Source organism: Osmia bicornis, chromosome 10 (genome assembly GCF_907164935.1).
Source record: "Osmia bicornis bicornis chromosome 10, iOsmBic2.1, whole genome shotgun sequence".
NCBI classification, from domain to species: domain Eukaryota; kingdom Metazoa; phylum Arthropoda; class Insecta; order Hymenoptera; family Megachilidae; genus Osmia; species Osmia bicornis.
In genome coordinates this window covers 5,119,877-5,145,349 of record NC_060225.1, presented here as the reverse complement: position 1 = coordinate 5,145,349, position 25,473 = coordinate 5,119,877, and the positions used below count along the sequence as shown (strand labels likewise).

The window sequence follows — 25,473 nt, the reverse complement described above, 5'->3', positions numbered from 1 at the left end:
ACTTAGATAACTGGATTTGCTATAGAATCTTGCGTTGTAATTGTTTCTAATCTACGTAAGAGTGTTTATAATTTAATAGTAAAATTAAATCACGTATCTAAAGTACTTAGTTTCAAATTTGACCATTGCGCCATCTATATAAAAACGACGGAAACTACTCGAGGACTTATCGGCCGCGGTCTCCAAATTAATTTGACCTATGGCGCCATCTATACCAAAACGGCGGAAACTACTCGATAATTTACCGGCAGCGATCCCCAAACTAGTTTGATTGTAGCGCCACCTATACCAAAATGGCGGAAACTATTTAACGAGTAGTTTCCGCTATTTTTGTATAGATGGCGCAATGATCGAATTCGAAACTCCGTTTACAGGTGATTTAATTTAACAATTATATTATAATTAACGTTTTAATTTGCAAACTAGTTGTAAAATTGCTTACAAATGAAGTTACATATTTTTTTTAACAATAAATCTACTTTAAATTTGTCTATGTAGTTTCTGTTCTAATGAATTAAAAAGAAGATACATTCAGTCTTATTCGTAAAATGTTGAACATAATCAAATTAACAATTTGTATAGAAAATAAATACATTAACAAAAGGTACTTAATTTAATAACAGTCGGTCATAAAGTTTCTATTATTTTATAGTTCATCTTGTAATAATAAATAATATTCGTTTTATCTTCACTTTTTGGTCCACCCATTTTTGTCTTCATTTTCAGTTGATTTAATTACGAAAAAAACAAAGACAGTATTTCAATATACTTGTGATTGTAATATAGCTTTTTGTAGTAACATACAAAAGGTTTCGTTAACTTCTTGACATAACAGATCCGCAGATTTATCTCCTAACGCAGCCTGCGCAGAATTAACTCTACCAAGTTGTAACAACAAACCAGTGGTATCTTCAGCCAGTGGTGGAAATGCTAAACATATACGAGTTAATGCTGGTAGTACAGGCATAAATAAAATCACTCTGTCTTTTGCGGATAACACTCCCAAAAGTGTTATCAACGTATTTATCGCTAAACGAGAAACGCTCAAAGCCTTTGGCAGAGCGTACTGGATCGCAAGATGTGAAGCTAAATCTACAGCAAATATTTGTTTCTCTGGTTCTGGCTGTGACAACAATTCAGGAATCCAATCAAGGCAAATATGCATAGACGGAATACCGGTAACTGTAATGGGTAACAATTCTCTTGGATATCCCTACATACAAAAATAATAATAGATTATTATAAATTCATTGTACATTTGAAATGTCCATGTATGTACACTAACATTATTTTGTCAATGAAATTATATTATAACATACATACTTGAAAATGAACCAATTTAGCCAAAGATGGATCTGCTATAAATACTTGATGCAAATACGAACAGATAATGCTTCGAATTTCTCTTAACGACCACATTTGCCCCGGTGTTTCTCTGTCTTCTTCTGTTTCTAAACATGCTTCCAACAATATTTGAACAGCTGCACTTTCTTGCCCGGCTACTAAAGCTGTTCTTAAATCTTCTCTTTCAGTTTCGCTCGACAATTGGCCAACTTTTTCTGTCAATGGTTTGTCCTGTATGTGTCTAGACAACTGAGATCGAGAGGCAGCTAATGCAGCTTGCAAAATTCTAAAAATATCTCTCATAAGTAATTAAATACATTACTTATGTATTTAAAAGCTTACCTTAAAATAACAGATAAAATTGGAGCGCATCTAAAAACTCTTGTATCGCATCTCAACACTTGTAACGGATCCAATACAATGTTTTCTTGAGTTAAAAAAACATTCTTCACTAGAGAATTCTCTATCAATAAAGCATTTATCGATAAAACCCACAGGCATCTAGGTAAAACTGTGTTCAACCTGAGCCATACTTGCTTGTATAATTCTGGAATAATAAATTTTACAATATTATTAGCTATTCCTGTAGGGTGAAGTATCAGAAATATAATTAATTTACCTTGAATGTATCTAGGAACTCTTGGGCTCAAAGTCGCTTTAAAATAATGAATTATAACTTCAGCGTGTGGCCAGATATCTGTAGGTTTCATAGACATTAACTGTCTTAAAAGCCTTCCTGTCCTCGATGGACACGTTTGAATATGTGAAAATGTCTCAATGATCATAATATCGGTAATTTTTACGTCTTCATAGTTTGTAGCCGAAGAGTCTATGTTAATCACTTCGTTATCAAGCCAATCATCTACTAAGGAAAGATGAGGAAAATGGGTTGCCAGTAGTCTAAGAAGAGGAGAAAATAAACCAGCGTAATTCATTTGATCTCTCTGAACCAATTGAAGTAAATACTTAATTGGCAATTCGGATAAAAATTCCGTCGAGTATGATTTAACTTTTCTATCCTGAGATATAAAAGTATGCATGTTAGATAATCTCACATCTTCGTACAACAATAAATAATACAACAACAACAGTTGCGACGTGAGAGAAGGTTTTGGAATATCTATATCCATATTATCCGTATCACTTTGAGGGATGCTACTCGCATTTTTCTTGAAGTCAAAATTAGCACCAAAAACGCTATTCTGAAATACCCTTCTGATTTCATCTTCTGTAATTGGTTTGTTCGTGTGCTCCGATGTTTTGTTATTTACAACTAAAATTGAATTAACGTATACTTCGACTAAAGCAGGAAGAACTGGATGCAACGGTGGCACGCTGTTACAAATCTGTCTGTAAATCCAATTTTTGATCGGTACACGGTGTTTAGCAAATGCTCTTGACTTCAACAACTGATGAATACAATGTACAGGCAGGAATCCTGGTATATTTGCGTTTAAATTAGCTGTTACTGGTACTTTAACCGCATGAGCAGTGACCACCTGTTCGGTAAATATCTCTTGCATAAAAATTTGTTTCATTCTGGTCAAATTATTCGGTCTGATCGGTATTTTCATCCCTAAAGTTGCGCAAACTAGTTCACAAATGGCTGACAGTTGATTGCTATGAAAATGTATCGCCATTAGAAGTAACATTTCTCCAAAGCTTGCAGTTACACCGCTGGCGCTTTCGAAATAGGCTTCTTCGCGAACGAGCCACTGTACCCATTCTATGCTTCGTTTTTCAAGATTGTGATGGCCTATCAACGAGGAACACGCGATCAGCATACAGAGACCTAGAGAAACGAATCTCACGCCAGCAGGCGACGGAGGAGGATGAGACGTCAGTAACTGAACGATCATTGTTACTTCGTCGTCTTGAAATTTAATACCTCCAATACCTCTTAACGCGCAATAAAGACGTAACAATGCACTGGCTTGAACAACCTGACTTTCCGCTAATTGGCCCGCATTTTGAGAAGCGATTGCTTGTAATCGTTTAAGTAATTCTTCCCTTAAAGACTGCAACGCAGTATGGGATTCCCATTTACGTTTCTGACCGTTTCTGATGAACATTGCTATCCATGTTCTTACTTGTTGATCGCTACCAAGTAATAACCCTGAGACAAAGGCAACAACGTCGCTTTCCGATACCGTGTTATCTATGCTTTCGTGTTCCAAACTTAATGTAATCGCCAAAGCAGGCATCCTACAGAGTTCCACGCATTTGGCTCTTACCGCCAATGCTTGACTGGGATTCATTTGACACAACATCGTCAGGGCCAATGTACGGATCCTGCCTAATGCAGATTCTTCTTGTCTTTCTCCATTGGCAATTAAATGAGCGCAAACTTCAGAGAAACTGTCAGGAATATTAGCAACGATCCAACAGATTATTTCTGGCCCGTGTTTAACGTGTAACAACGTTTCTGTAATGTCCAATATCGACAATACCGTCGGTAATTCTGATAACGCGACACAGATCACGTAACTAATTTCCTCCATGTATACAGCATTATCGAATAAATCAGATTGTTTTATTTGGAACTCTTGATTCTTCTGCTGTTCTTGTACTTGAGAAGCTATGTACAGTAATTCGCTTAGAACTAATCTTATTCTTCTAGTGGATTCACTGCGCTCAAATTCCAAAGCAAGACCACTTTGTAACGACTGAGTGAGTACACTGTCTCGTTGCAAACTGCCCATCTTTTGTCTGGAAAAATTAATTATTTAATAAGACATCCAACAGCATTGTTAATGGTTACAATGAGACTGACCTTAATTGTTGTTCCTTTCTAACATCAGTTTCTAATGCATGAAAATCGATTGAAAGCAGTGCAATTATTGAATTAACTGATTCAATTCCAGATAAAATTGTTAAAACCTGTTTTCTTTGTTCCACACATTCTTTTGTTACATCCAAAGGAGAAATAAGACTCATTCGTACCAAACATGGCAGAATTGGTCTGATCTCTTTATGAGAACACATAGCTAATACTGGTATATCTACATTTTGTATGGCGGTAAAAATTCGTGGCGATACACGTGCACTGTCTTGCATGATTATTATTTAAATACCAATAAATCACTTGCCTCTATAACATTTGAATTGGTTATAACCGAATATGTACATATATGTATTATATATATATTATTCTTTCATTTATGTCACAATATATTTAGATAGCTTAAAATTGAATTTATATACTTCCTTGAACAAAACATTTTTCAATACTTGTTAATCCACTATCAGTCTATAATATGTATATAACCACAAGCGTTATTTCATTTAACTTCAGTTAGGTTAGAAAATATGGGTTTATTACCTTATTTCTCACGTATAATGCTTTATAATTAAGGAACGTATTTTAACAGGTAATAAGTAATAAGTCATTAATATACAGTGTTTCATATTTCCAAACCAAGTTAAAATTATAATACACATTCGAAAAGAGAGGAAATTATAAAACGTTAAAAAAAATAAAGTCAATGTTATGAATATCTACAGTCGGTAATATGATTTGTATTATCGTCCCCTACCGGTGAGATAGGAAGATAATTTTAAATAGTTTTACACAGGCAACGTGGAAGAGGATTTAACTGTGATATCTCTTAAAATATGGAATATATATACCGTTTACCATTTTTGGCATTAGAAGTACCTAATTTGAAGTTAAAAAAGCCATCATGGTTCGTGAAACCCAGTGCTATGGTCGTTTTCTCATTCATACTGTTTTCATATTTTCTAGTAACAGGAGGTTAGGATTATATCAAATATGAATCTTTTATCACTTTTCTCAATGATATGAAATTAAGTATTCGATGATACGTTTTTTGAAGGTATAATATATGACGTAATTGTGGAACCACCTAGTGTAGGCTCTACAACCGATGAACATGGTCACACAAGACCTGTAAGTAAACAGAGGAAGTAGTTTTATATTGGATTATCATCTGTTATAATTATAAAATGTTTATTGTAGGTGGCATTTATGCCATATCGTGTGAATGGTCAATATATCATGGAAGGATTAGCGTCTAGCTTTCTTTTCACTTTAGGTGGAGTTGGCTTTATAGTATTAGATCAAACACATAGTCCATCAACTCCCAAACTTAATAGAATTCTTTTAATATGTGTTGGATTTATTAGCATTACAGTATCATTTATTACCTGTTGGATTTTCATGAGGATGAAGTTACCGTAAGCTTTTTATATAAAAAGCTTTAAAAGCAATAATGTATGATAAAATCAGAGATTTTTATTATGTTTTTTTTTTCAGGGGATATTTACAATCATAGGCTTAAATTAATGTAACATGGAATTTAATATTTTTACATAATAAATTCATCTTATTTTATACCAAACATTTTAAGAATGTAATTTATCAACAACAATATCATAAGAATGTTTGTAAAATACATTTCAAAAGATATAAAAGATTTGTGTTTCGTATCCTTTTCACTTGTAACTTTTGTTTTAGTAATAAATTATAAGTAGTTTCAGTGGGTATATGAAAAGTGGGAGAGAGAAGGAGGGATAGTGACAACCTATAGGTGACAGGAGAAGGTTATTTTCTATACATGACAAATTATTCCATTCATTTTTTACCATATAATACTGTCTCAATGTATTATTAAAATGTTACAAATCCAGAATGTAGTGCTAATAGAAGTATTGTTGATAAAACAATTTACCATGTAAGGTAAAAGTATGAATATGATGTAAAAGTGCCATAATATTTTTAATTTAAATCATTTAATTTTGGTTTTATAAACATGGGAATAAGAGTTATTTTTGTAATCTTTAGCATTAGTACAATGTTTGTTTTGTTTTATACTATACTAAAAACAGATTTCATAAATAATACAGAAAAAGAATTGAAATCTACATACAATGAGAGTTTCACAGATAAAAATGTTTCAACATTCATAACAGAACCAATGTGTGGCTCCAGTTTTATCATTTGGATTGTCACATCTTCTGCAAACAATTCTTTACAAAGAATAGCTGTGAGACATTCATATCCAAATGAAATGTTAAAAAGTTTAGGTATCAGGAGGGTCTTTTTATTAGGAATACCTAAAGAAAAAGATATATGGACATACATTTTCAAAGAATCAGAAATACACAATGATTTATTACAAGGAAACTTTTTAGAAGATTATAGAAATCTTACTTTGAAGCATTTAATGGGCTTGAGATGGGCATCCAGGAATTGTAAAGCTACCTTTTTAATAAAATCTGACGATGATATTGTGCTAAATATTTTTGAAGTATTAAGATTTTTACATAAAAGAGTAATAAATGAAAATGTTCTATCTGGATATGTTTTAAGGAAAATGAAACCAGTAAGAATATCGAACAATAAATGGTTTGTAACTAAAGAAGATTTCTCGGGAGATGTTTATCCTGATTTTCTTTCTGGATGGTTTTATATAACTAATTTAAAAAATGCACACCTGTTAGTTTCTGCAAGTGAAAAAGTTAAGAATTTCTTTTGGATAGATGATGTATATATCACTGGTATGTTAAGACAAGAATGTGATATTAAAATTGAAGAGTTGAACAATTATTATGCAACAGATTATAGGTAATTATAATTTATAAAAATATAGTATTACTTTATTAAGAAAATTAATTTCTACAGGTATTTGGAATGCTGTATTCAAGGCAGAAAGAAAAAACTTAAATGTGAGTTTATTGCTGGTCCTGATGGAGGCAAGAAAGAACTGCACATTAAATTTAAAGAATTTTCGGAATTTTGTCAGTGGAATTGTGTAAAAAGAATGAAAGAACAATTAGTATCAAGAACTTGTGTAGCTGCCTATGAAGAGAAAATAAATGTTGAGAATTTTGAAGTGCAAGTTCATTATATTTAGTATATGATATGAAATTAGTATCAAACATTCAACCACATTGCATCATAAGTAAACAAAACAATAATTAGGTTTTAAAAATTAATGAATTTACTTTGTAGCAAATATAACTTTTATTATTTTTTTTTTGCTTGGGTTGTTGGAGAGTTATTTAATTACTACATATTCTACTTTATTGTATAATTATGTTTTGCCTATTACATAAAATCAAATTCTTTCTAAGCATTTCTTTCAATAAATCTGCTTTTTTTTTTAAAGAAAGATTACACTGTATAAATGCATCTAGATTTTATGTATTTATTTTGTCTCTGAATCATTTTATAACTTTGGGTTAATCATTGTACATTCGCGACTCGGTGGTCCAAATAATTATGTTAGAAATGATACACGTCTAACTAGGACTTTTAATATGTATACATATATGAAAAATGCTTACTTTACATTACATTACATAATGTAGCAGTACAATAAGTACAATCATTCCAAAAGTTATCTTTTAATTCTATAATATTAGAATTATTGTACACATATAAATGTATAACTATTCTCTTTTCTTTTCAAAGATTAACGTTAATAAATATTTCGGGAATTAAGTTACATCGAGTTCTATAAAGACACATATTTCTATTTACAACATGATACTATTTCTCAATATATCACCTCGTTTAACTTTTTTGCACTATCACAAAACGAGTTCATTGATATATTTAACTTAACATTTTTATATTTATATTTAATTATAATATCAATCTTAAGTAATGTTTATTTGATATATGTAGTAAAAAATTAAATATGTGTATATAAATAACAATAAATACAAAATGTCCACGCAATTTACAGATCTTAAATTGAAGTTACTTTGTAAATGAAACGAACTGAAACATTTTCTTTGTTATTAAAATCATAAAGAATAATTACTTATGAAAATGTTCTTTCAAAAAGGAGTATCAGTACTTTCTTATGGTGAAAGTATTAGTTAGGCAGATGTAATAACATCTGAAAGGAATATGTTTATGTATTCACAAAAAATGATAGCTTCCTGATGCGTTGTTTTATTATATGCCCTTCTTACCGTTATATATGTAAATTATATTATGTTTATACGAACATATGATTTATCTATAAGTTAAAAATTGACTTTTATGATTATACTTCTTCAATTACGAAGTAACCTCATTTTACAATAATAAAAAGTATGACATACTTTAAAAAGTAATATTAGATCAAATGTGAGTTTTGATCTTACTTTTTAGTTAGGCTTTCTATCATAATAAATATAATACAACTGATTTTATATACAATACATAATGAAGACAATGGTAATGATGATGTTTGGTGATAATGATAACAACAACATAATAATAGTAATAATAATAATAATAATAATAATTATGTAAATCAGTCGTTTTTTTCCAAACAGAAAATTAAGAGAATATTGCACATCACTTTATACATATCGTAAATTGAAATTACAGTTTCAAAACGCATATTAAGAGTTTCTTAAATATAGCCTTCATAATTTTCTATTGTAAATTGTTGCCGTTCTTTATTTTGTTTTCGACTGATCGCTCGTATAGTCATTCAACGAACTGGATTAACGTTGATTCTGAAAGTATTGATGAAAGGAAACTTATGGCAAAGCAGATAGTTTTCATATAAATTTCAAGCTGATGTAATTTTACTAATGTGCCATAATAAAATTAATTTTATTTTTCAAATAAGTTCTACTTAAAAGATATCTTACTTAATAGTTACAGTTACATCTATGAATGCGAAACAGTTCCGTATAAGAGATGCGTACACATCTTAAGCCTAAAGCAAACGTCAACAAACCTTAAGTTTTCAATACACTACAATTCATACGAGCGAAGCATTCGAATCAAGCGTACTCTATGCTTAAAATATCTTAAGTTCCAACAATTTCATACTATCTCTTCAGTCAGCTATCATTGGCAAGCCTATTTTAATCAAAAAAATTTTCTCACCATTTTCCTAAAACTTGAACCTTTTTTATCTCTCTTTTTCGACACGGATGTAATACTACTGCTTGTAGATTCATCGCTTTGATCCAATAACAGACCATTAGTAGGCGTTAGATCACCATGGGGATGAATTTTTGAAACTGCCGAACTTGCTTCAACCGATTTACCCTCAGAATCCTCCAAATTTCGGCTCCATTCCCCATTCATATCATTTAAATTTGCTTTTCTCTTCTTTCTACTACTCCAAGCGCTTCTCATAAAGGAAGATGTTGCACTCAATTTGATATCCTTTAATATAACACTGCTATTTTTGGAATTTAAAACATCTGTGGATGATTCGTTAACAGTATGTTCACTTAAAGGAATCGTTTTAGGGATCATATTTGTCAACAATGAATTTGATTCGTCTAAATTATCAATACAAGAATTACTCAATTCTGAACTTCTTACAGACTCTGTTTCTAAGCTTTTCGTACACGGTGTTATTAATTGAGTCTGACAAACAGTATTGCTAAACCAATCTGTATTTTCTGGTGCAGACTTTAGTCGTCTGCAAATTTGTTTTTGAGAATCGTCCGTCTGCAATGTTTCATAAGAGGAAACAGTTTTCAATGGAATTTCCACATTATCCGTAAGAGAAGTTTTGCGTCGCGTTGTCATACTTCTTTCTGCTTCAGTATTTGTCTGACGATTACTTATAACAGTACCTTTCTTACGTTTCTTTTTCTTTTCCTTCTTAGTTTCCTGGGATTTATCATTTATCATTAACTCACGATACGTACCCGAAATGTGAGAAGCTATTTCGCTTGGTCGTCGCTTTTTCGTTTTTCTCGTATGCGAACTAAAATTTTCCGCGCTTTTCCGACGCACCGGATCTTTCTGCGCCAGTTGATTCTCTTTCATTTGCGATCTCTTATTACTTTTTCGGCAATATAAAACAAATAAGTATATTACAAAAACTTCCGAACACATTAGTAATATATGTTGACTTATCATTAAGAGCTTTCCACGCCAACTATCACGGTCGTACAGAAGATTTTTCATCGAATTTGAAAGATCGGCAAGCTCCTCTCTCAATATGGCAATTTCTTCTGCTCTCTTTGACTCGCGTTCTTCTCTTTTTCGTGTCTCCTCGTTCATCGCCGATACCGTTCGTTCGAGTGATCTTTGCATCTCTTCAACTTGCTTTTTATACCGACGACTTAATTCTTCTAAGTATTGTCCGCTCAATGACATGTTCCTTTCTAACGCCTGAAAACAATAATGTGAATAATATAAAACATGATAAATAATATTATAAATAAACATTTACCTTAATTCTATTGGACAGTCTGAGAAAAACAGATTCTTTCTGTGGCATCGTATTTGTTGCTAATTGTATCACAGGCTCGTTCTGAACATGCGGCGCTTCTCCTTCCAAATCCTTCAAATCAGATAACAAAGTATCGATCAAAGGATCTTGAGGAGGTAACTTAACATCTTGCTCTACATTTGACTCTCCTTGTCCTTGTTTTCCTTCCTGATCAAAAGGTTCCATTTTATTTTGCATGCCAGCAAATTCCAAAGGTTCTACTTCAGATCCTATCTCATCATTTGGAAGTTCGGTACTCTCAATAGTGGTTGTCGGAACAGATACAGTGATCGGAGGTGAATTATCAATGGAAATGCCAGAAGTAGTCAATGGTTTTTCAACTTTCAAAGTCGAGTGCTGTCCATCCTTCAAAGGTATGGAATCAGTGGTCAATACATCAGCCTGAACCGTTTCCTCGATACTACCTTTAATGGATTCCAAAATCGGAACCGATGAATCATTCTTTATCTCTTCTTTCTCAAAGGTCTTCGTTGGATTTATTTCTGGATTTATGTTTTCGGTATTTAAGAAAATTTCAATGGGTGCACCTGTAAATTTCACTTCTTTGTTAAGCGGTTCTTGAGTGTTTTTTTGAAATACTTTAGAAGATTCTAATTTTGAACTGTCCGTGTTCGAACTGGGAGAACACGTAGTTGATGCATGTTGAAAAGCTTTAATTCCATCCTCACTGTAATCTTCTTTGTGTTTATCTGGTACATCTTCTTTAACGGCATCCTTGAAATTGTTAAATGGTATTTCGTGGCTTGTATTCATCACCATTTTCCGTTCTTTTATTGCTAATACGTTGCAGAGCGCAGCAATGTATTCGGATTTAAATATAGATGTAATAAATGTCAACTGAAAATTCTTCGTCGAATCTTTGTATTCCACATCTTTTACATTCTCAACAAATTCTTTCATTTCTTTCTTCTCAAAAGTTTCCACTCCTACCCCATGAGCCTTGCAAAGTCCACTTTGTCTCAAGGTTCTATTTACAAGATCAATCTTTAACAATTGATTCAGTTGTTTTTCTCTACAACTTACTAATTGGAAGATTTTAGCGAATTTCTGATCCGAGCATTTATCACAAAGGATTGTATACCTTGGTGTAGTACAACTAAGGAAAGAATTCTCAAGTATATTTCCACTGTCCATACTCTGTTGGATTTTTGTAATATTATTGCCAGTCAATTCACTGGATTTCACCAATACTTCAGCCGCTTTCTTCATGATACTCAATACAGCGTCTCTGGCGCTGCCAAATAAATTTCTCGGTGGTTCGCCAGTCTCAGCATCCAGAACTTCCTCTTCGTCGCTGTCCTCTTCATCGTCTACATCGGTACTCGTCTCTCTCGAGATTTGATTTTCCGTTTCCGTTTCTAAAACCTCGAATTCACTGGTACCGTATGCGCGAAACAAAGAGATTGGACAAAAATGTTCAGATCCGTAATAGGTGTGAAGTTCTATCTTGATAAATTTTCCAAATAGATGCGGTTGTAAAGGAAAACTTTGAATATCCTTCGTGTCTTTCGCGGTGAACTGGCCAACGAGGCTCCAGTCTCTCGTAGGAAAACGATCGCTAATGTAAACGGAAAAGTCCTTTGGCGATGAACTGAAAAGCTCAAAATTGGCCAGTTCGATTTTCTTCGCTTGAATCGCTTCGCAAAGTTCTACGACAAACCATATCCTTGATGTACACGTATTCAACATATATTCGTCTCTGGTGGATACTAACACGCTTCTGGCGCTTCGAGCCTCCGGATTTGCCGCTACAATTTTAGCTCCACAATCTGGGGAAGCATAGTTCTTTGAACGAACCTTCATGCCACCGACTCCCCTTGTCGGGGTTCCTGCATTTTGAACAGACGCGTTTGGATGCGCTATAAAATGAGTAATGGTTTATATTTTAATTAATTATCGTAACTGACTAGTATACTAATTCAAATACTCACTTTTCTTCTTTTCAGCCTCTTCTAGTCTCTTCTGTGTCCATTCGCTGAAAGATGGAATATCCTCGTGAGGATTCGTAGATCCCACTGGTACGATACTTTCGCCAAGAACAACCGTAGCTGCTTCGTCCCTGTTATCCCCTACTAAACGAGCTTTGGCCTCGGCGTCACTTAACTCTGGAGTTGTTGCAAACGTGCCATCAACTTTAGGTACCTCGTCGGGAAGCGCTTTAACATCATCTTCCTGTTTAAATTCTAATTCATCGGTGGTAATAGGACCCTGTTCGGCTCTCACTACTACTACTACTTCTGGTATCTCTTCTGTAACCGAATCTGGTAACAACAAAGATTCATCTTGGAGAATATCCGTCCCGTTAGTCGCTTCCTTGATTTTGTCAATACTCGGCGGTGACGGAGTTTGCGTGCTAGGTGAAATTTCTTGTTGCTCCTTTTTTGTCGTCTGTCCAAGATTCGCACTCTTTGTTAATAACGATGAATTCTTTCCGAATGCTCTCGTTCTTGAAAATTCTGCATTTAGCTTCGGTTCTGCTAAACTTTGTAACTCTGCCACAGTTGTGTCCACCAAAGGTAAAACTGTTGCTTGTTCACTTTCAGAAATTCTGTTAAAAAATATATTCATACGCGATTATATTTGTTCGTTTGGTAATAGATAAAATAGTGTACTATTTGTAGTATTGTAATTCAATTGAATGTTTCTCTACAATCTGTTGATAACATGATCCGTCAAAAGGGATAGCAAACTACTTAGAAGGCTTCACTTGTAGACTTTCACCTATTTCAACTCTGAAGGATTTCATTTTGGTTTGTCAAGTAAATTAAGAGCGATTTTTAGTTCCAGAATCTTGCACACAAAGCATTGAAATTTAATTTATAAAAGAGACTATTCAAGAAAAACATGCTTTATGTAACTGAAAGTAATAAGATTCTTTTGTGTAATGTATACAGATAATAAACACTTACCCCTGGGATAGATTAGGCTGTTGAGTAAGACTCTCGGCTACAATGTCTGGATTGTTATATGGATTCTCTTTTCTCCTTGTTTTACTTGTTATAACATTTTCAAAGTCAATAGCATTTTTTACAAATTTCTCCTGAAATTTCATTTAAATAAGTCACAAGTTTCTTGATAATGATGTAACTTGGTACATAATTTATAATACCTTATCCTCTTCAATTCTTACTTCATAATAATGATCTTCATAAGGGATGTCCAACTTTTTTGAATTCTTTAGCCTGGCAAGTGCTATATTAGATGTCTCTATACTATTATCCTCTATATGATCCAATGTATCATTATCATAAATCTCTTTAGTTTCATTCTTTTTGAGAGGTAAATAATAATTAGTTTGTGCATTTTCACAAGCTACTATAATAAATAGCAATGCACTGGAAAAAGAAAATATTGTACCATGAGAGGATAGAATATATAGTATATTAAATATTAAATATAGAATGTTTTTTTTCTTATATATCATTATTATTTAAAAATTCGATTGAAAAAAACACATACAAAGATGAGATTTATAAAAGGGAAATAGTTTATTTATATCGTAATAGTATACATTAAATTGACATTTCTGTATGGGTGAACAAATTATTGTTAAAACTTAAAATATAACAAATATAAACCGTAATTATTAAATGTTTAAAATCCATACATTCGAAAAGTTGGAATAATAAATCCATCAACACCCACTGATATCTTCAATATTAAAAAACGTAATGGTAAAAGAACATTTAATAATAACCTTATACTTTTTTCCATTTTCGTAAATTTAGATCAGATACACCGGTTTAGCAATATGCTTTACTAATACTATGAAAATAAAGCGCGTGGTAAACTTCTTGAATAGTTAAGTTACGTGTGTGTATGTGATTTGTCGGTACAAGAAGAAAAAGACAAAGTACTTGCCTGGAAGCAACTGATATAAAAAGTAATGTCCAATAGATGCACGTTATACAAATCTTCATTTTTTAAATTAAAGGTTTACATTACTTTTTACATTGAAAATTCTACTGTCAACGAATAGATACTTTTTATAAATGTGATGAACATATCATTTCTATATCACTATACCATCGTGACTACCGCCATTACTAACGTCAGTATTGTATTAACTATATTCATAACCTCTTTTGTTGCTATCACTGTCGCCACCACAGTGACTGTAGCATAAAAAACTGACGTGGTATTATAACCAAAATGTTTACAGCGTACAAAAAGTGAAATTTTCCATGATTCATTACGTGTCCTGTTACTATAGCTTCTCGAAGTTGTCTTTATCAAGTAACAATTTTGTACGTACAAAGAAAGTTATTTCATCTTGAAAATCTTTGACAAATAATGACGCATGCGCGACAAGTATTGTCAACTGATTAACCTGTTTATTTAACGATTTTACATGATGCAATTCTAACATTTATTATGCGATGAATATATATCATGTCATCGATACTTCCATAAATATTGTAATCACGACACATCAGATAAATGTAATAATCCTTCAATATTTGGCAAATCTAACTTTTATCTATGTTATTTTGAGATGTTTTGAAATGTCCACCTGAATCACTGCTACCAATAGCTGAAGAAGCAGCTGAAGTAATTACTGTCAGTTGTTAATGTGACAAAACATTACAAATTTGTCTGATATTTGTGGAATATTCAAAGTACTTTATTGAAAAGTAATGTGCAATATATGCGAATTATATTCATAGCAATATATACAAAAATTTAGGTTAATTTTTATATGTAAAATATTACAGAAAAGCTTTGTTGTGTAAGATTATGAAAGCACATTATTGCTCAAATTAAAATAATGTTAATGTTACATTGTAATATAATGTATAAGCACAATGTAACAGTGTGCTCATTTTATATTTGAATTGTAAAGAAAACCAATTTTATGTATTTCTTATTATAATAGAGAGTTTAGATTAAATAAATCAGCAAAATGACATCGATATTTGATCAGTATGAGCAGGCATCTCAAAGATCCAAACAAGTTTATGTACCACTGGTACGTCCTGATATTGTGAGTATCTTTATATATGTATAAAATGAATACTATGATATAAACATATAACAATTAATATTACTCAACCATGTTTAGAGTACAGCAGGATTCATCCAAATGAAATTACAAGATGATGGGCCAATTTTTATAAAGCAAAAAGTTAATTTTTTACCACCTGACAAAATTTTACATCTTGTTGTTAATAATAATATTATTGTGATTGCTATGGCTAATAATATTCTCCTTCGAATTGATATGAAACACCCAGATACACCAGAAGGTATTTCTTCATAATAGAAATGATATAAAAATATAATTTGATTCGGAACAATCATTTCAGAAATTGATATATCTAAGTATGCAGTGAATATGAAAATGTCAGGGATGTTTCTTGATCCTTTGGGTAATCATTTATTGATAGCATTAGTTTCAAAATCCCAAGATAATCTTCCACCTGAATTATTTTATTTGCACAGAAAAACTACAAAACTAAAGCAGGTAAATGAGATAAGTAAATACAAAAAAAAATGTATGTATTGTATATATCACATTGAAAGAATCATAATCTTAAAGATTTATTCATTTAGGCAAGCAAATTCAAAGGTCATGAAATTACTGCTGTTGGATGGAATTTTTTAAATTCTTCAGAGACCACCACAGGTCCAATTCTTTTAGGAACTTTGAAAGGTCTCATTTTTGAAACTGAAATTGGTTTAGACGGTGATAAAATATTTAACACAAGTTTGGAACAATACTGGAGACAGGTATAAATGAAATTTAGAAACTAATTCTCAATATCATTGTCATTTCACGATAGTAGAAGCATTTCCCTCATACCACTATTAATTATGTCCAAAGCTTCCTAACTATTTACCTCTTTATGGTGCTAAAGAGGTAGAAGGATTGGTGAGTTAGAAGTTATACTTTACGCACGTGTAAAATGTTTGTAGGCTTTAAATACACACATGTGTCTCTAAAATTTTGAATAAAAATGTTGTGAAAAATTGAAAAATTTATCACAAGTTCGAAGTTTTTGATTATACTGTGCTTGTTATTGTTGGGCTATTTTCATACCATACACATATTTTATCATACAAATGGTGTACAATATTATTATATCATACATCATTTGTTAAATATTGTAGGTATTTGATATAGGTAAAGATAGTAAGCCGCCAATTACCGGTTTGGAGTTTCATAAAATACCAAATACCGATAAGTACGTGATTATTGTTACTACTCTCATGCGCATTTATCAGTATATCGGATCGGTACCAAACCCAGAAGAAAAGCCTTTGTTACAACAAGTGTTTAATAAATATTTAAACGTGGAAGGTAAACAACTGTACATCTCAGGCATGTTTAGTTAAACTAAATTTCTACTTAATCACAAAAGTATTATTTCTATAGAAAGTTTTAACGAAGTAATGAGTTCCTTGTCTTATTCTAAAATGCACTTTTATTATCCTGCAATTGGTGCTTTACCAAAATCATTTGGTTGGTTAACCGAAACTGGAATATTATATGCTCAGGTAATATTTCATTACTATTTATTATACAGTAAATACAATATAGTTTTATGTAATTTCGATTTATTTAGGTTGATGCAAAAGTAGATCCCAAAAATGTGTTGATCAATCAACAAATGTTGTCTTGTCCTGAAGCAAGTCTCATGGGAGCTAATATATCACAAACAACGACAATACCATTATCCTTTGTTTTAACAGAATTCCATGCATTGTTACTATACGCAGATCGTGTAAAAGGAATATCTCTTTTGAATCAGGAACTGATATTCGAAGATATCTACAACGACGTACGTACGGAGAATAAATCAAAATAAATTATCGTCTTGAGTGATACAATTGAAAAAATAACTTTAATGTTCACAGGCCGTTGGAAAATTACTTAACATTACTAAAGATTACGTAACTCGTTCTGTTTGGACTTACAGTGAAAGAGCAGTATTCAAATACAAAGTTAATAAAGAAGATAGAAACGTTTGGCAGGTAATTTGATAGATTTAATAAAATGTTTTATTTTAAATGAATAAATACATAAACTACTTTTTATAGGTTTATGTTGATAAAGGTGAATTCGAGCTTGCAAAACAATATTGTAAAGATAATCCAGCTCATATAGATCAGGTACTTGTAAAACAAGCAGAAATGCTGTTTAAAAATAAAGAGTAAGTTTTATTTTAAAGTTTTAATTGTGTACTTTTCACGCCTTAATTAACTTGTTTTTAAATGCTATTTTATAGGTACGAAAAAAGTGCTCTTATCTATGCTGATACTCATTCATCCTTTGAAGAAATTTCTTTAAAGTTTCTTCAAGAATGGCAAATAGAGGCTTTAAAAACATTCCTTAAAAAGGTAGATTAGTTGAATGTAAATGTTTAACATAATGCAAATGAACATATATATTTTATGTTTAGAAACTTGAAGGACTGAAAACACAAGATAAAACGCAAATAACTATGATTGTTGTATGGGTAACCGAATTATTTATGAATCAGATGGGTGTATTACGAAGTAGTAATACATCATACTTACACGATACTCAGTACTTAGAATTGCAGAAACAATTTGATAGTTTTCTTGCAATACCAAAAGTTGAGGTATTAAATAATATATTATTTTGAAAAAAAATTTATTTATACATAGAAGGTTATTATCATTTTAGGAATGTATAAAACGAAACCGCAGTACTATATACGATTTGCTGGCGAGCCATGGTGATAAAGATCATCTTATCCGTTTAACTATAATGCACTGTAACTATGAAGAAGTGATACGCCAGCATTTGTATAAAAATAATTATTTAGAAGCCCTTGAAGTCTTAAAAAGTCAAAATAATAAGGATCTATTTTATCAGTTTTCGGGTATTCTTTTACAAGAGTTGCCACGTCCTGCGGTGACGGCTTTAATATCACAAGGTTCTTTATTAAAACCATCCAAGCTTCTTCCAGCTTTAGTATCATGTAATAGCGATAAAAAGCATGTAAGATATTACAATTTACATTTTCGTCTTGTATCATTGATTTAGGAGCTTTAATAATTAATGAATTTGTTAAATTATCGTAGGCAAAAGAAGTAATCAGATATTTAGAATTTTGTGTGTATAAACAAAGTTGTCAAGAACAGGCAATTCACAATTTTCTATTATCATTGTATGCTCGTTATAAACAAGATGAAGTAATGCGTTATATCAGTTCTCAAGGTAGTTTTCAGACTACACTTATTAAGGATTGAAAAAGAAATGCGCGAAACAGAAACATTTTCATTTTTTTTTTTAGGACAGGATATAAATATGGTACATTATGATGTGCATTATGCGTTACGATTATGTCAAGAAGTTGGTTTAACCGAAGCTTGTGTTCAATTGTCTGCTTTGCTTGGACTTTGGACAACCGCAGTCGATTTAGCTTTGACAATTAGCGTTGATCTTGCAAAACAAATAGCTTCTATGCCTCCCGATCATGATCACGAATTAAGGAAAAAATTATGGTTAAAAATTGGTAATTATTGACAATATAAGTATAGTAAATCTTTTAGTTTGATCCAATCCTTACTCGTTTTAATTTTAGCTGAACACGTGGTTCGAGAAAAGGACGATATAAAACAAGCGATGGAATTCTTACAAAATTGTGATATAGTTAGAATAGAAGATATATTACCATTTTTTTCAGACTTTGTCACTATTGATCACTTTGAAGATGCTATTTGCAATTCATTACAGGTGAAATAGTTGTACATATAATATTTAATCACTTGTTAAATAAATGCAATTAGATATTTATTTTGAATCGAAATCGATAGGAATATAATCAGCATATTCAAGATCTCAAGGAAGAAATGCAGGAAGCAACAAAAGCAGCTGAACTTATTAGAAAAGATATACAGGAGTTTAGAACAAGGTAAATAGGAAAATAATAAATATTTTGATAATATAATTGAACTTTTTTTTAGGTGCACATATGTACATGCAAAAGACACGTGCAATAGTTGTGATGTTCAGTTATTGTTGCGACCGTTTTATGTATTTCCCTGTGGACATAGATTTCATAGCGATTGTCTCGTAGCTGCATTAACACCTATGTTATCAATGACTCAGAGGACAAAGCTAGCTGATCTCCAAAGACAACTTACTGCTCTTTCAAACAGACCCGAAGATACAACATCTGTTGGATCTGTATCTTTATCTACAAAAGATCAAATTAAGGCTGACATTGATGAATTAGTAGCATCCGAATGTTTATATTGCGGAGAACTTATGATAGAGTGAGTTTGATTACGAGATTATATAAACAATTACTTTAACAGCAACTAAGTTAAATTGTTACAGGTCTATAGACAAACCGTTTATCGAGGAAGAAGATTACGAAAGAGTAATGAAGGAATGGGCATGATTAATACAAAGCATTGCCCGTTTGTAAAATATTTCCAAACATGTATTATTACATGTTACATTTATTTGTCACGATTATTATTTGTAACAAACAGAGTATATATTACATCTTATTGAACGTGAAAACTATTTATTTTATACATGTATTATAATTATTTGTAAATTTAAAAATAAAAAATTGAAATAATCCGAGAACACCATAAGATCATAGAAATATAAATTCGTGCAATATATTAAATCGTCTTAAAAAAACAAATTTTGGTTCACATTACATTGATTATAATTTAATTTAGTCCTAATAGTAGTTCAGCATCTTTGTTTCGTTTACTCACGGCTTTGTTACCGTGAATGTAATATCGCAATGGCTTGTTGGTCCATTCTTCTCCATAGTTATCTATTCCTATTCTACGACATTTCACGATTTTTATATTCTCCACGTCACCATCTTCAATCCACAAACCTTTCCAAGTGCACAAAGAATATTTACTGTGATTTTTATGGAGTTGAAAAGCCATACATAACTTTGATGGGCCATTACACAATTCGTGTGTCTTAAAATTTTTCTGTGCCTTTTTAGATGTACTTGATGTTCCTTTTGAAGTTCGTTGACTACTCATATATTGCATACCCTCTAAGGGTTCAACAGCTCTTATCAAAACAGCACACCCTTCACCTAAAATCTTACCATGAGATTTCTATGTGGCAGAACATTGCACATGTAAAAGGAAGAGATGTTTAAATAACATAAGCATGTTCTTCAGATTTAATATCTCTATGACTGACGCTAGAACTTCCTAACACATAATATCTGCACATTTTTTCTTCAAAATCATTATGGGAACTTGCTGCTACAATAGTAGTTGATTTTATGTAAGGATCATATTCTACCCATAAATTATTACATTCATAAATTTTTTTCTGGTTGAAGTTATCTTCATCAATGACAAATGCTATACAAATATTGGATGGACTATTACAAAGCTCGTGTCTTTTGAAGAATTGTACATTTTTCACAATTCTCTTTTCTCTACGATTTTTTTCATACTTCATATTTCTTAGCAATTCCATATAATCAAGACCAAGCACAGGTTCCACTGCTTTAATTAGCACATATCCTCCTGACTCTAAATATTTCTTACTGAAGTACTAGGTACGCTTTGTTACATTTTGTTTTAATTATTTCAAACTACATATACTACACCTAGATATTTTTTTAAATAATTGCTAGAGATTTTGACTCACCTTGGCTAGATATATTGAAACAATGATACATTCCATATGTCATATACACATATATAGTACCAGGTGGCATGTACATTGGCATATTACGAGGAGTAACTTTATTTTTATATGTATGAGATGCCTTATCCATTGTTCCTAAATAACTTTCTGTTTCAACAATCCTACCCTTTAAAATAGTTCCATTGTCTAGGCAACGAACCAATACTTTTCCTAGATACAATACGTACATTAATAGTGATAATAATCCATTTGTAAAAGACTAAGAAAAGAAAATATCTATTGAGAGTACCTAACAAATTTTGAGCTAATTCTTCACAAGGAGAATCAAAGAATGAATATGGCAATCTACTGGAACATAGTTCCTTCTCCCATGCAGTTGTTGGTGGATCCTCTAACTGTTTTAGTTCTGCTTGCATCATTTTAAGATCTACTACTGCTCTAACTTTATTTTTTGAAGGAAGCGTATTTGGTTCCAACTCTTCTTGACTGCTTCTCTTATTTCCTATATTAACAAATTATATAAATGTTAAAGCTAATGTTTAAATGTTAGTTTTAAAATGACCCAGCATCTACATAATATTATTTAAATTGACTTACTATCTTTTAGACTCTTTAAGTTAAGTTTACTTTTCTGTTTTTGATCAGAAATTTTAACATCTTCTGATGATGGTTCTAACATGTCACTCAGTTTCTCATTTTGTAAATTTTCAACCACTAAATGTTGCTCAGAATCCTAGCAAAAATTCATTTAGTTTAATTATCAAAAATCTACATGGCCTGTACTATTGACAAACCTTTGGTTTTGTTTCCACTTCATCATTATTGGAATCATCTTTATTTCCTTTTTTTGCAGAACTTGTCGCTCGTGTTCTCTTCATTGATAAATTATAAGTAACAAGATGAAGCGCTACAAAATAGTTAAATATTTGTCGACTAATTTAATATCACTAAACGATAGGTTAAATTGACTTGATAAATTCAAATTTTAAGCGCGCTGAAGTTTCCCGCGGAAACCACGTGACAAACGTCAGTGCTACCACAGCTATAGAAAGAGCAAGAGGTTCAGACAATTTCCCGCTAAAAGTTTTGGAAATAAGCGGTATTTTCTTCTTGCATCATAGAAAATAGTAAGATAAGTTTTCAAAGTTTCATATACGAGCATAAATTGATTGTAATAAGTTAATTAGTTAATACATACGAGTTTTCAGTAATCTGCAATTGACGAAGGTTTTTAGGCTGACTATTGCAGGCAACATCTACTTTCGATTCAACAAGAATATCCGGTATGAAAATGAAATAAATTTTACTCTTATAATTAATTACAAATTACTTTTTGAGCTAACAAATGTTGTATAATTAGCATGTATACTCGAATGTTTCAATGGAGACTGTTTTATAGCATGAGCGGAATCATAGATTGCAGTCAGGGATACCATAGAGCAAAGTAGATATCCAGGGCCTCCATAAGACGATTTAGCGTCTAAGAATGCAAGAAGAGTAATGTTTACTTGAATATTAATAATTAATAGTAAATGGAAATCTAAATTAGTTATACAAGCTTTAATGTTAATTTTATAAATTTTATTTGAGGTACTTTTTTTATGTCATATATGTGAAGGGGCCCTTTTTCGGAGCTCGCCTCGGGCCCCCGAAATCTCAGGGCCGGCCTTGTAGACTTCCTTCCTTACCATACAAGTTAAATTTAATTCAGTTCTGTTATTTTTTCGTAGATTGTTGAATTTCCAAGAGACTCTTACCCGTGGTTTCCGGGATCAAAAAGAGAGCATATGGTACCGTGAATATCGAGCAAATACCATAAGTCCAGTACACGTACTTTTCGCCAACCAAGTTTACAAAGGGTTGATAAGTTTTCGCGCTGGTGAAGGACATCAACGAATTGTTAGTATTCACGCACATCGATGCTATATTTTTCATGTTAGAATTAAACATTTCACCTAACAGAGTACTTGGAATTGCTTGCAGCCCCGATGACATCGATAAATTGAACAATAACATAGAAAATATAGGTAACCATGTCAGATTTGCCGCGTTATAGTTCAAAGAAAGAAGATGAAAATGTAGACCTAACAATGCCAACGACATAGACGTCCCTACGCCGGATATGATTAAAAAGAATCTTCTGTCAAATTTATCAGCCAGTAAAGTTGCCGCTAAACCCGCCAAGATCGTTGAAAACCCGAGGATCGTCACTACAAGGCTGGGTGTTATAGTAATTTTACTTCTTGTGAGGATTATTTCCGCGTAAGAGTTGAGAGCGTTATATCCGGTCATGTAAGAAAATACATAGAGGCCGATCACTATCAGAGCCTTTTTGAAATTATCTAAAAGAAAATACAAAAATGTAAGATAAAAAATAAAATTAAACGCTTAGCTAAAGGTAATTACCCGGCATAAGGAACTCCTTTAACTTGACGAAAATATTAGTTTCAGTCCCTTCGACGAATTCTTGAAGCTCCCGGATCTCGGCTTTCACGTCGGTTTCTCGCCTGAACCACTTCAAGGATGCCTCGGCCTTGTCGATATCCCCGTGCAGAAGGTAATGGTAGGGTGATTCGGGTATCATGCTGAAGAGGATTATGAAGAGGATATTCGGGACGAGACTCACGTACCCGAACATCTCCATGGACAGATAAGGACCCATTGCATTTCCCAGGAACATACCAACGGAAGATGCGTTCACGTTAAAGGATATCTGAGGACGTGACCACAAGTATAATTTTTATCAGAACAAGTCAATCTAACTGTCTATGAAAAAAAAAAATACTATTTTAACTATTGCGAAACAATAAACGAAGCATGTTTTTAAATTTATTTATTTTTTCATAGATTGCGGGAATGAAGAAATTAATAAAGATTTACCAGTGATCCTCGGATGCTGGGATCGGCGATCTCGCTTAAATGCAAGGATATAGCGCACCATATCATTCCAGAGCCGATTCCCGAACAGAATCTCGACGTGTAAAGCCACGAGACCGACGTGGCGTAGATACTGAACACCCAACTTGCAGCCAACGGTATTCCACTGACCAGAAGCACCTTCTTTCGTCCGATGTACTCTGAAGACGAGGTTGCAACGCGTTAAAGATACAATTTCCCTGAGAACAAGATCACCGCAACTCAGAACTAACGATCCCTTGTTGTTGGATCAAAGAAATTTTTATTTCATTGCTTTGCATCTTCCTTTCACGTACCATGATTTTGTATCACGTTTTTCTACGAGTCCTGAGTCGTGGCTGCCTTGTTCTTATCGATATCTGGATTAATTCTGGATTGTTTGCCTTGTTTGGTCACTCGATCGTGGGCTGGAAGAGAGGATCGAACTGATCAACGATGGATTTATACCAAAACAAACCCTTTAAATGGAATAATTTCTGCGAGTTTACCAGATAGGTATAAATTGTATTAAGGTGTAAACACTTTCTGATTATACATTGTCGTTAGGGGAAATAGTTAATGGAGCTTGGCAGACAAATTTTCTGTCCGACAACGAAGAAAGGACTTTACCTTGACACAGTGCGCTGAGCAAAGCGCCGGTGAACCGGCCAAGATTTAAAAGGGACGCCACCCAGGATGCTTCGGTGTCTGTCAGTCTCAAAGGCATGTTCGCTTCCGTTGATGTCAGTTGAGCCAAGTACGGTGATGCCCAGCCATTCGCGAGGCCACTTCCGATAACAACTAAGCTGACTGTCACAAACGGCCATGAAACAGTTGCGTCAACGGATGCGAGAGTAATTTCATTAGCTCATTCATAGGCACATCTCTACAACCGCCTTGATGTACGGGACACGGTGCATCTCGATGTTCCAGCAATTATATTAGAGCATCTTAATCGAGTTTCACGTCGAGTAAACATCTTGCGTGTAAACTTTCAACAAATACTACATATAATAATGATTATACTTTTGTTACAGATTTATTGTAAATTGAAAGCGATCGTTGAATCAATTAAGATTAATGGAAAATCGAGAATCGTCACCGTTAGACGAAAGGAAAAGAGATCTTTTGAAGCCCCTTCAATACTCACGTGTACATGCAGCCAGCCATTGCGGCCAGACCGTAATCCTTTTATCCCGACCCTTCTTCGGATTCTCATCGAGCATCTCGATTTTGATTGTTAAACGAGATGCACAAAACGCAGCAGCTGGCTTGCCTGTTCGTGAGATGTTTCCCGAACTGACTCATGCAATCTTGATGGAACTTAACAGGAAGATCCTAGTTGAGATCGGATGATTTGCATTTCGATAAGATCCCTGATATATTTAT

At 32.7% G+C, this 25,473-nt stretch overlaps 8 protein-coding genes across 16 annotated transcripts; 3 read left to right on the top strand and 5 right to left on the bottom strand.

The window, feature by feature from the left end:
- Positions 1-476: 476 nt before the first annotated feature.
- On the bottom strand, positions 477-4,809 carry LOC114873841 (integrator complex subunit 2). 2 transcript variants are annotated; one of them, XM_029182576.2, is made up of 6 exons: positions 4,667-4,809; positions 4,118-4,435; positions 1,964-4,053; positions 1,687-1,891; positions 1,324-1,630; positions 477-1,213 (listed from the first exon to the last, which is right to left on the bottom strand). In XM_029182576.2, exons 2-6 carry the CDS (start codon positions 4,399-4,401, stop codon positions 761-763), a joined length of 3,339 nt encoding a protein of 1,112 aa, XP_029038409.1. In that variant the 5' UTR covers positions 4,402-4,435; positions 4,667-4,809; the 3' UTR covers positions 477-760. The 2 variants fall into 2 exon arrangements, with proteins under 2 accessions (XP_029038409.1, XP_029038407.1); XM_029182574.2 differs by having other exon boundaries at positions 4,118-4,809.
- Positions 4,810-4,889: 80 nt separating this feature from the next.
- LOC114873843 (oligosaccharyltransferase complex subunit ostc-B) lies at positions 4,890-5,780 on the top strand. The gene is made up of 4 exons (XM_029182579.2): positions 4,890-5,098; positions 5,181-5,254; positions 5,324-5,541; positions 5,621-5,780. The coding sequence occupies exons 1-4, from the start codon at positions 4,960-4,962 to the stop codon at positions 5,637-5,639; spliced, it is 450 nt and encodes a 149-aa protein (XP_029038412.1). The 5' UTR covers positions 4,890-4,959; the 3' UTR covers positions 5,640-5,780.
- LOC114873842 (beta-1,3-galactosyltransferase 5) lies at positions 5,663-7,346 on the top strand. Its single transcript, XM_029182578.2, has 3 exons — positions 5,663-5,747; positions 5,822-6,931; positions 6,989-7,346. Exons 2-3 carry the CDS (start codon positions 6,117-6,119, stop codon positions 7,218-7,220), a joined length of 1,047 nt encoding a protein of 348 aa, XP_029038411.1. The 5' UTR covers positions 5,663-5,747; positions 5,822-6,116; the 3' UTR covers positions 7,221-7,346.
- Positions 7,347-7,500: 154 nt separating this feature from the next.
- On the bottom strand, positions 7,501-14,513 carry LOC114873827 (SUN domain-containing ossification factor). Of its 4 annotated transcripts, XM_029182554.2 has the most exons (7): positions 14,433-14,513; positions 13,681-13,906; positions 13,481-13,611; positions 12,503-13,119; positions 10,512-12,430; positions 9,203-10,450; positions 7,501-8,823 (listed from the first exon to the last, which is right to left on the bottom strand). In XM_029182554.2, the coding sequence occupies exons 1-7, from the start codon at positions 14,489-14,491 to the stop codon at positions 8,812-8,814; spliced, it is 4,212 nt and encodes a 1,403-aa protein (XP_029038387.2). In that variant the 5' UTR covers positions 14,492-14,513; the 3' UTR covers positions 7,501-8,811. The 4 variants fall into 4 exon arrangements, with proteins under 4 accessions (XP_029038387.2, XP_029038386.2, XP_029038388.2 ...); XM_029182553.2 differs by having other exon boundaries at positions 7,501-10,450; XM_029182555.2 differs by having other exon boundaries at positions 7,501-10,450; positions 13,702-13,906.
- On the top strand, positions 14,090-20,142 carry LOC114873828 (vacuolar protein sorting-associated protein 18 homolog). 2 transcript variants are annotated; one of them, XM_046287626.1, is made up of 19 exons: positions 14,090-14,818; positions 15,448-15,555; positions 15,634-15,817; positions 15,878-16,035; positions 16,125-16,301; positions 16,683-16,872; positions 16,948-17,069; positions 17,138-17,353; positions 17,430-17,546; positions 17,613-17,725; positions 17,801-17,912; positions 17,975-18,157; positions 18,223-18,540; positions 18,624-18,759; positions 18,836-19,057; positions 19,127-19,278; positions 19,359-19,456; positions 19,509-19,820; positions 19,885-20,142. In XM_046287626.1, exons 2-19 carry the CDS (start codon positions 15,475-15,477, stop codon positions 19,946-19,948), a joined length of 2,955 nt encoding a protein of 984 aa, XP_046143582.1. In that variant the 5' UTR covers positions 14,090-14,818; positions 15,448-15,474; the 3' UTR covers positions 19,949-20,142. The 2 variants fall into 2 exon arrangements, with proteins under 2 accessions (XP_046143582.1, XP_046143581.1); XM_046287625.1 differs by lacking the exon at positions 14,090-14,818 and adding an exon at positions 15,121-15,205 and having other exon boundaries at positions 15,287-15,555.
- On the bottom strand, positions 19,992-22,720 carry LOC114873830 (putative 3-methyladenine DNA glycosylase). Of its 3 annotated transcripts, none has more exons than XM_029182561.2 (5): positions 21,984-22,720; positions 21,787-21,922; positions 21,479-21,691; positions 21,190-21,399; positions 19,992-20,620 (listed from the first exon to the last, which is right to left on the bottom strand). In XM_029182561.2, exons 1-5 carry the CDS (start codon positions 22,065-22,067, stop codon positions 20,232-20,234), a joined length of 1,032 nt encoding a protein of 343 aa, XP_029038394.2. In that variant the 5' UTR covers positions 22,068-22,720; the 3' UTR covers positions 19,992-20,231. The 3 variants fall into 3 exon arrangements, with proteins under 3 accessions (XP_029038394.2, XP_046143583.1, XP_046143584.1); XM_046287627.1 differs by having other exon boundaries at positions 20,543-20,642; XM_046287628.1 differs by having other exon boundaries at positions 20,543-20,627.
- Positions 20,550-21,180, bottom strand: LOC114873831. Its single transcript, XM_029182562.2, has one exon. It carries the CDS (start codon positions 21,013-21,015, stop codon positions 20,683-20,685), a length of 333 nt encoding a protein of 110 aa, XP_029038395.2. The 5' UTR covers positions 21,016-21,180; the 3' UTR covers positions 20,550-20,682.
- Positions 22,721-22,784: 64 nt separating the features above from the next.
- On the bottom strand, positions 22,785-25,395 carry LOC114873829 (facilitated trehalose transporter Tret1-like). Of its 2 annotated transcripts, XM_029182560.2 has the most exons (6): positions 25,235-25,395; positions 24,715-24,894; positions 24,070-24,266; positions 23,596-23,902; positions 23,145-23,531; positions 22,943-23,065 (listed from the first exon to the last, which is right to left on the bottom strand). In XM_029182560.2, exons 1-6 carry the CDS (start codon positions 25,308-25,310, stop codon positions 23,040-23,042), a joined length of 1,173 nt encoding a protein of 390 aa, XP_029038393.2. In that variant the 5' UTR covers positions 25,311-25,395; the 3' UTR covers positions 22,943-23,039. The 2 variants fall into 2 exon arrangements, with proteins under 2 accessions (XP_029038392.2, XP_029038393.2); XM_029182559.2 differs by having other exon boundaries at positions 22,785-23,531.
- Between the last annotated feature and the right edge of the window lie 78 nt (positions 25,396-25,473).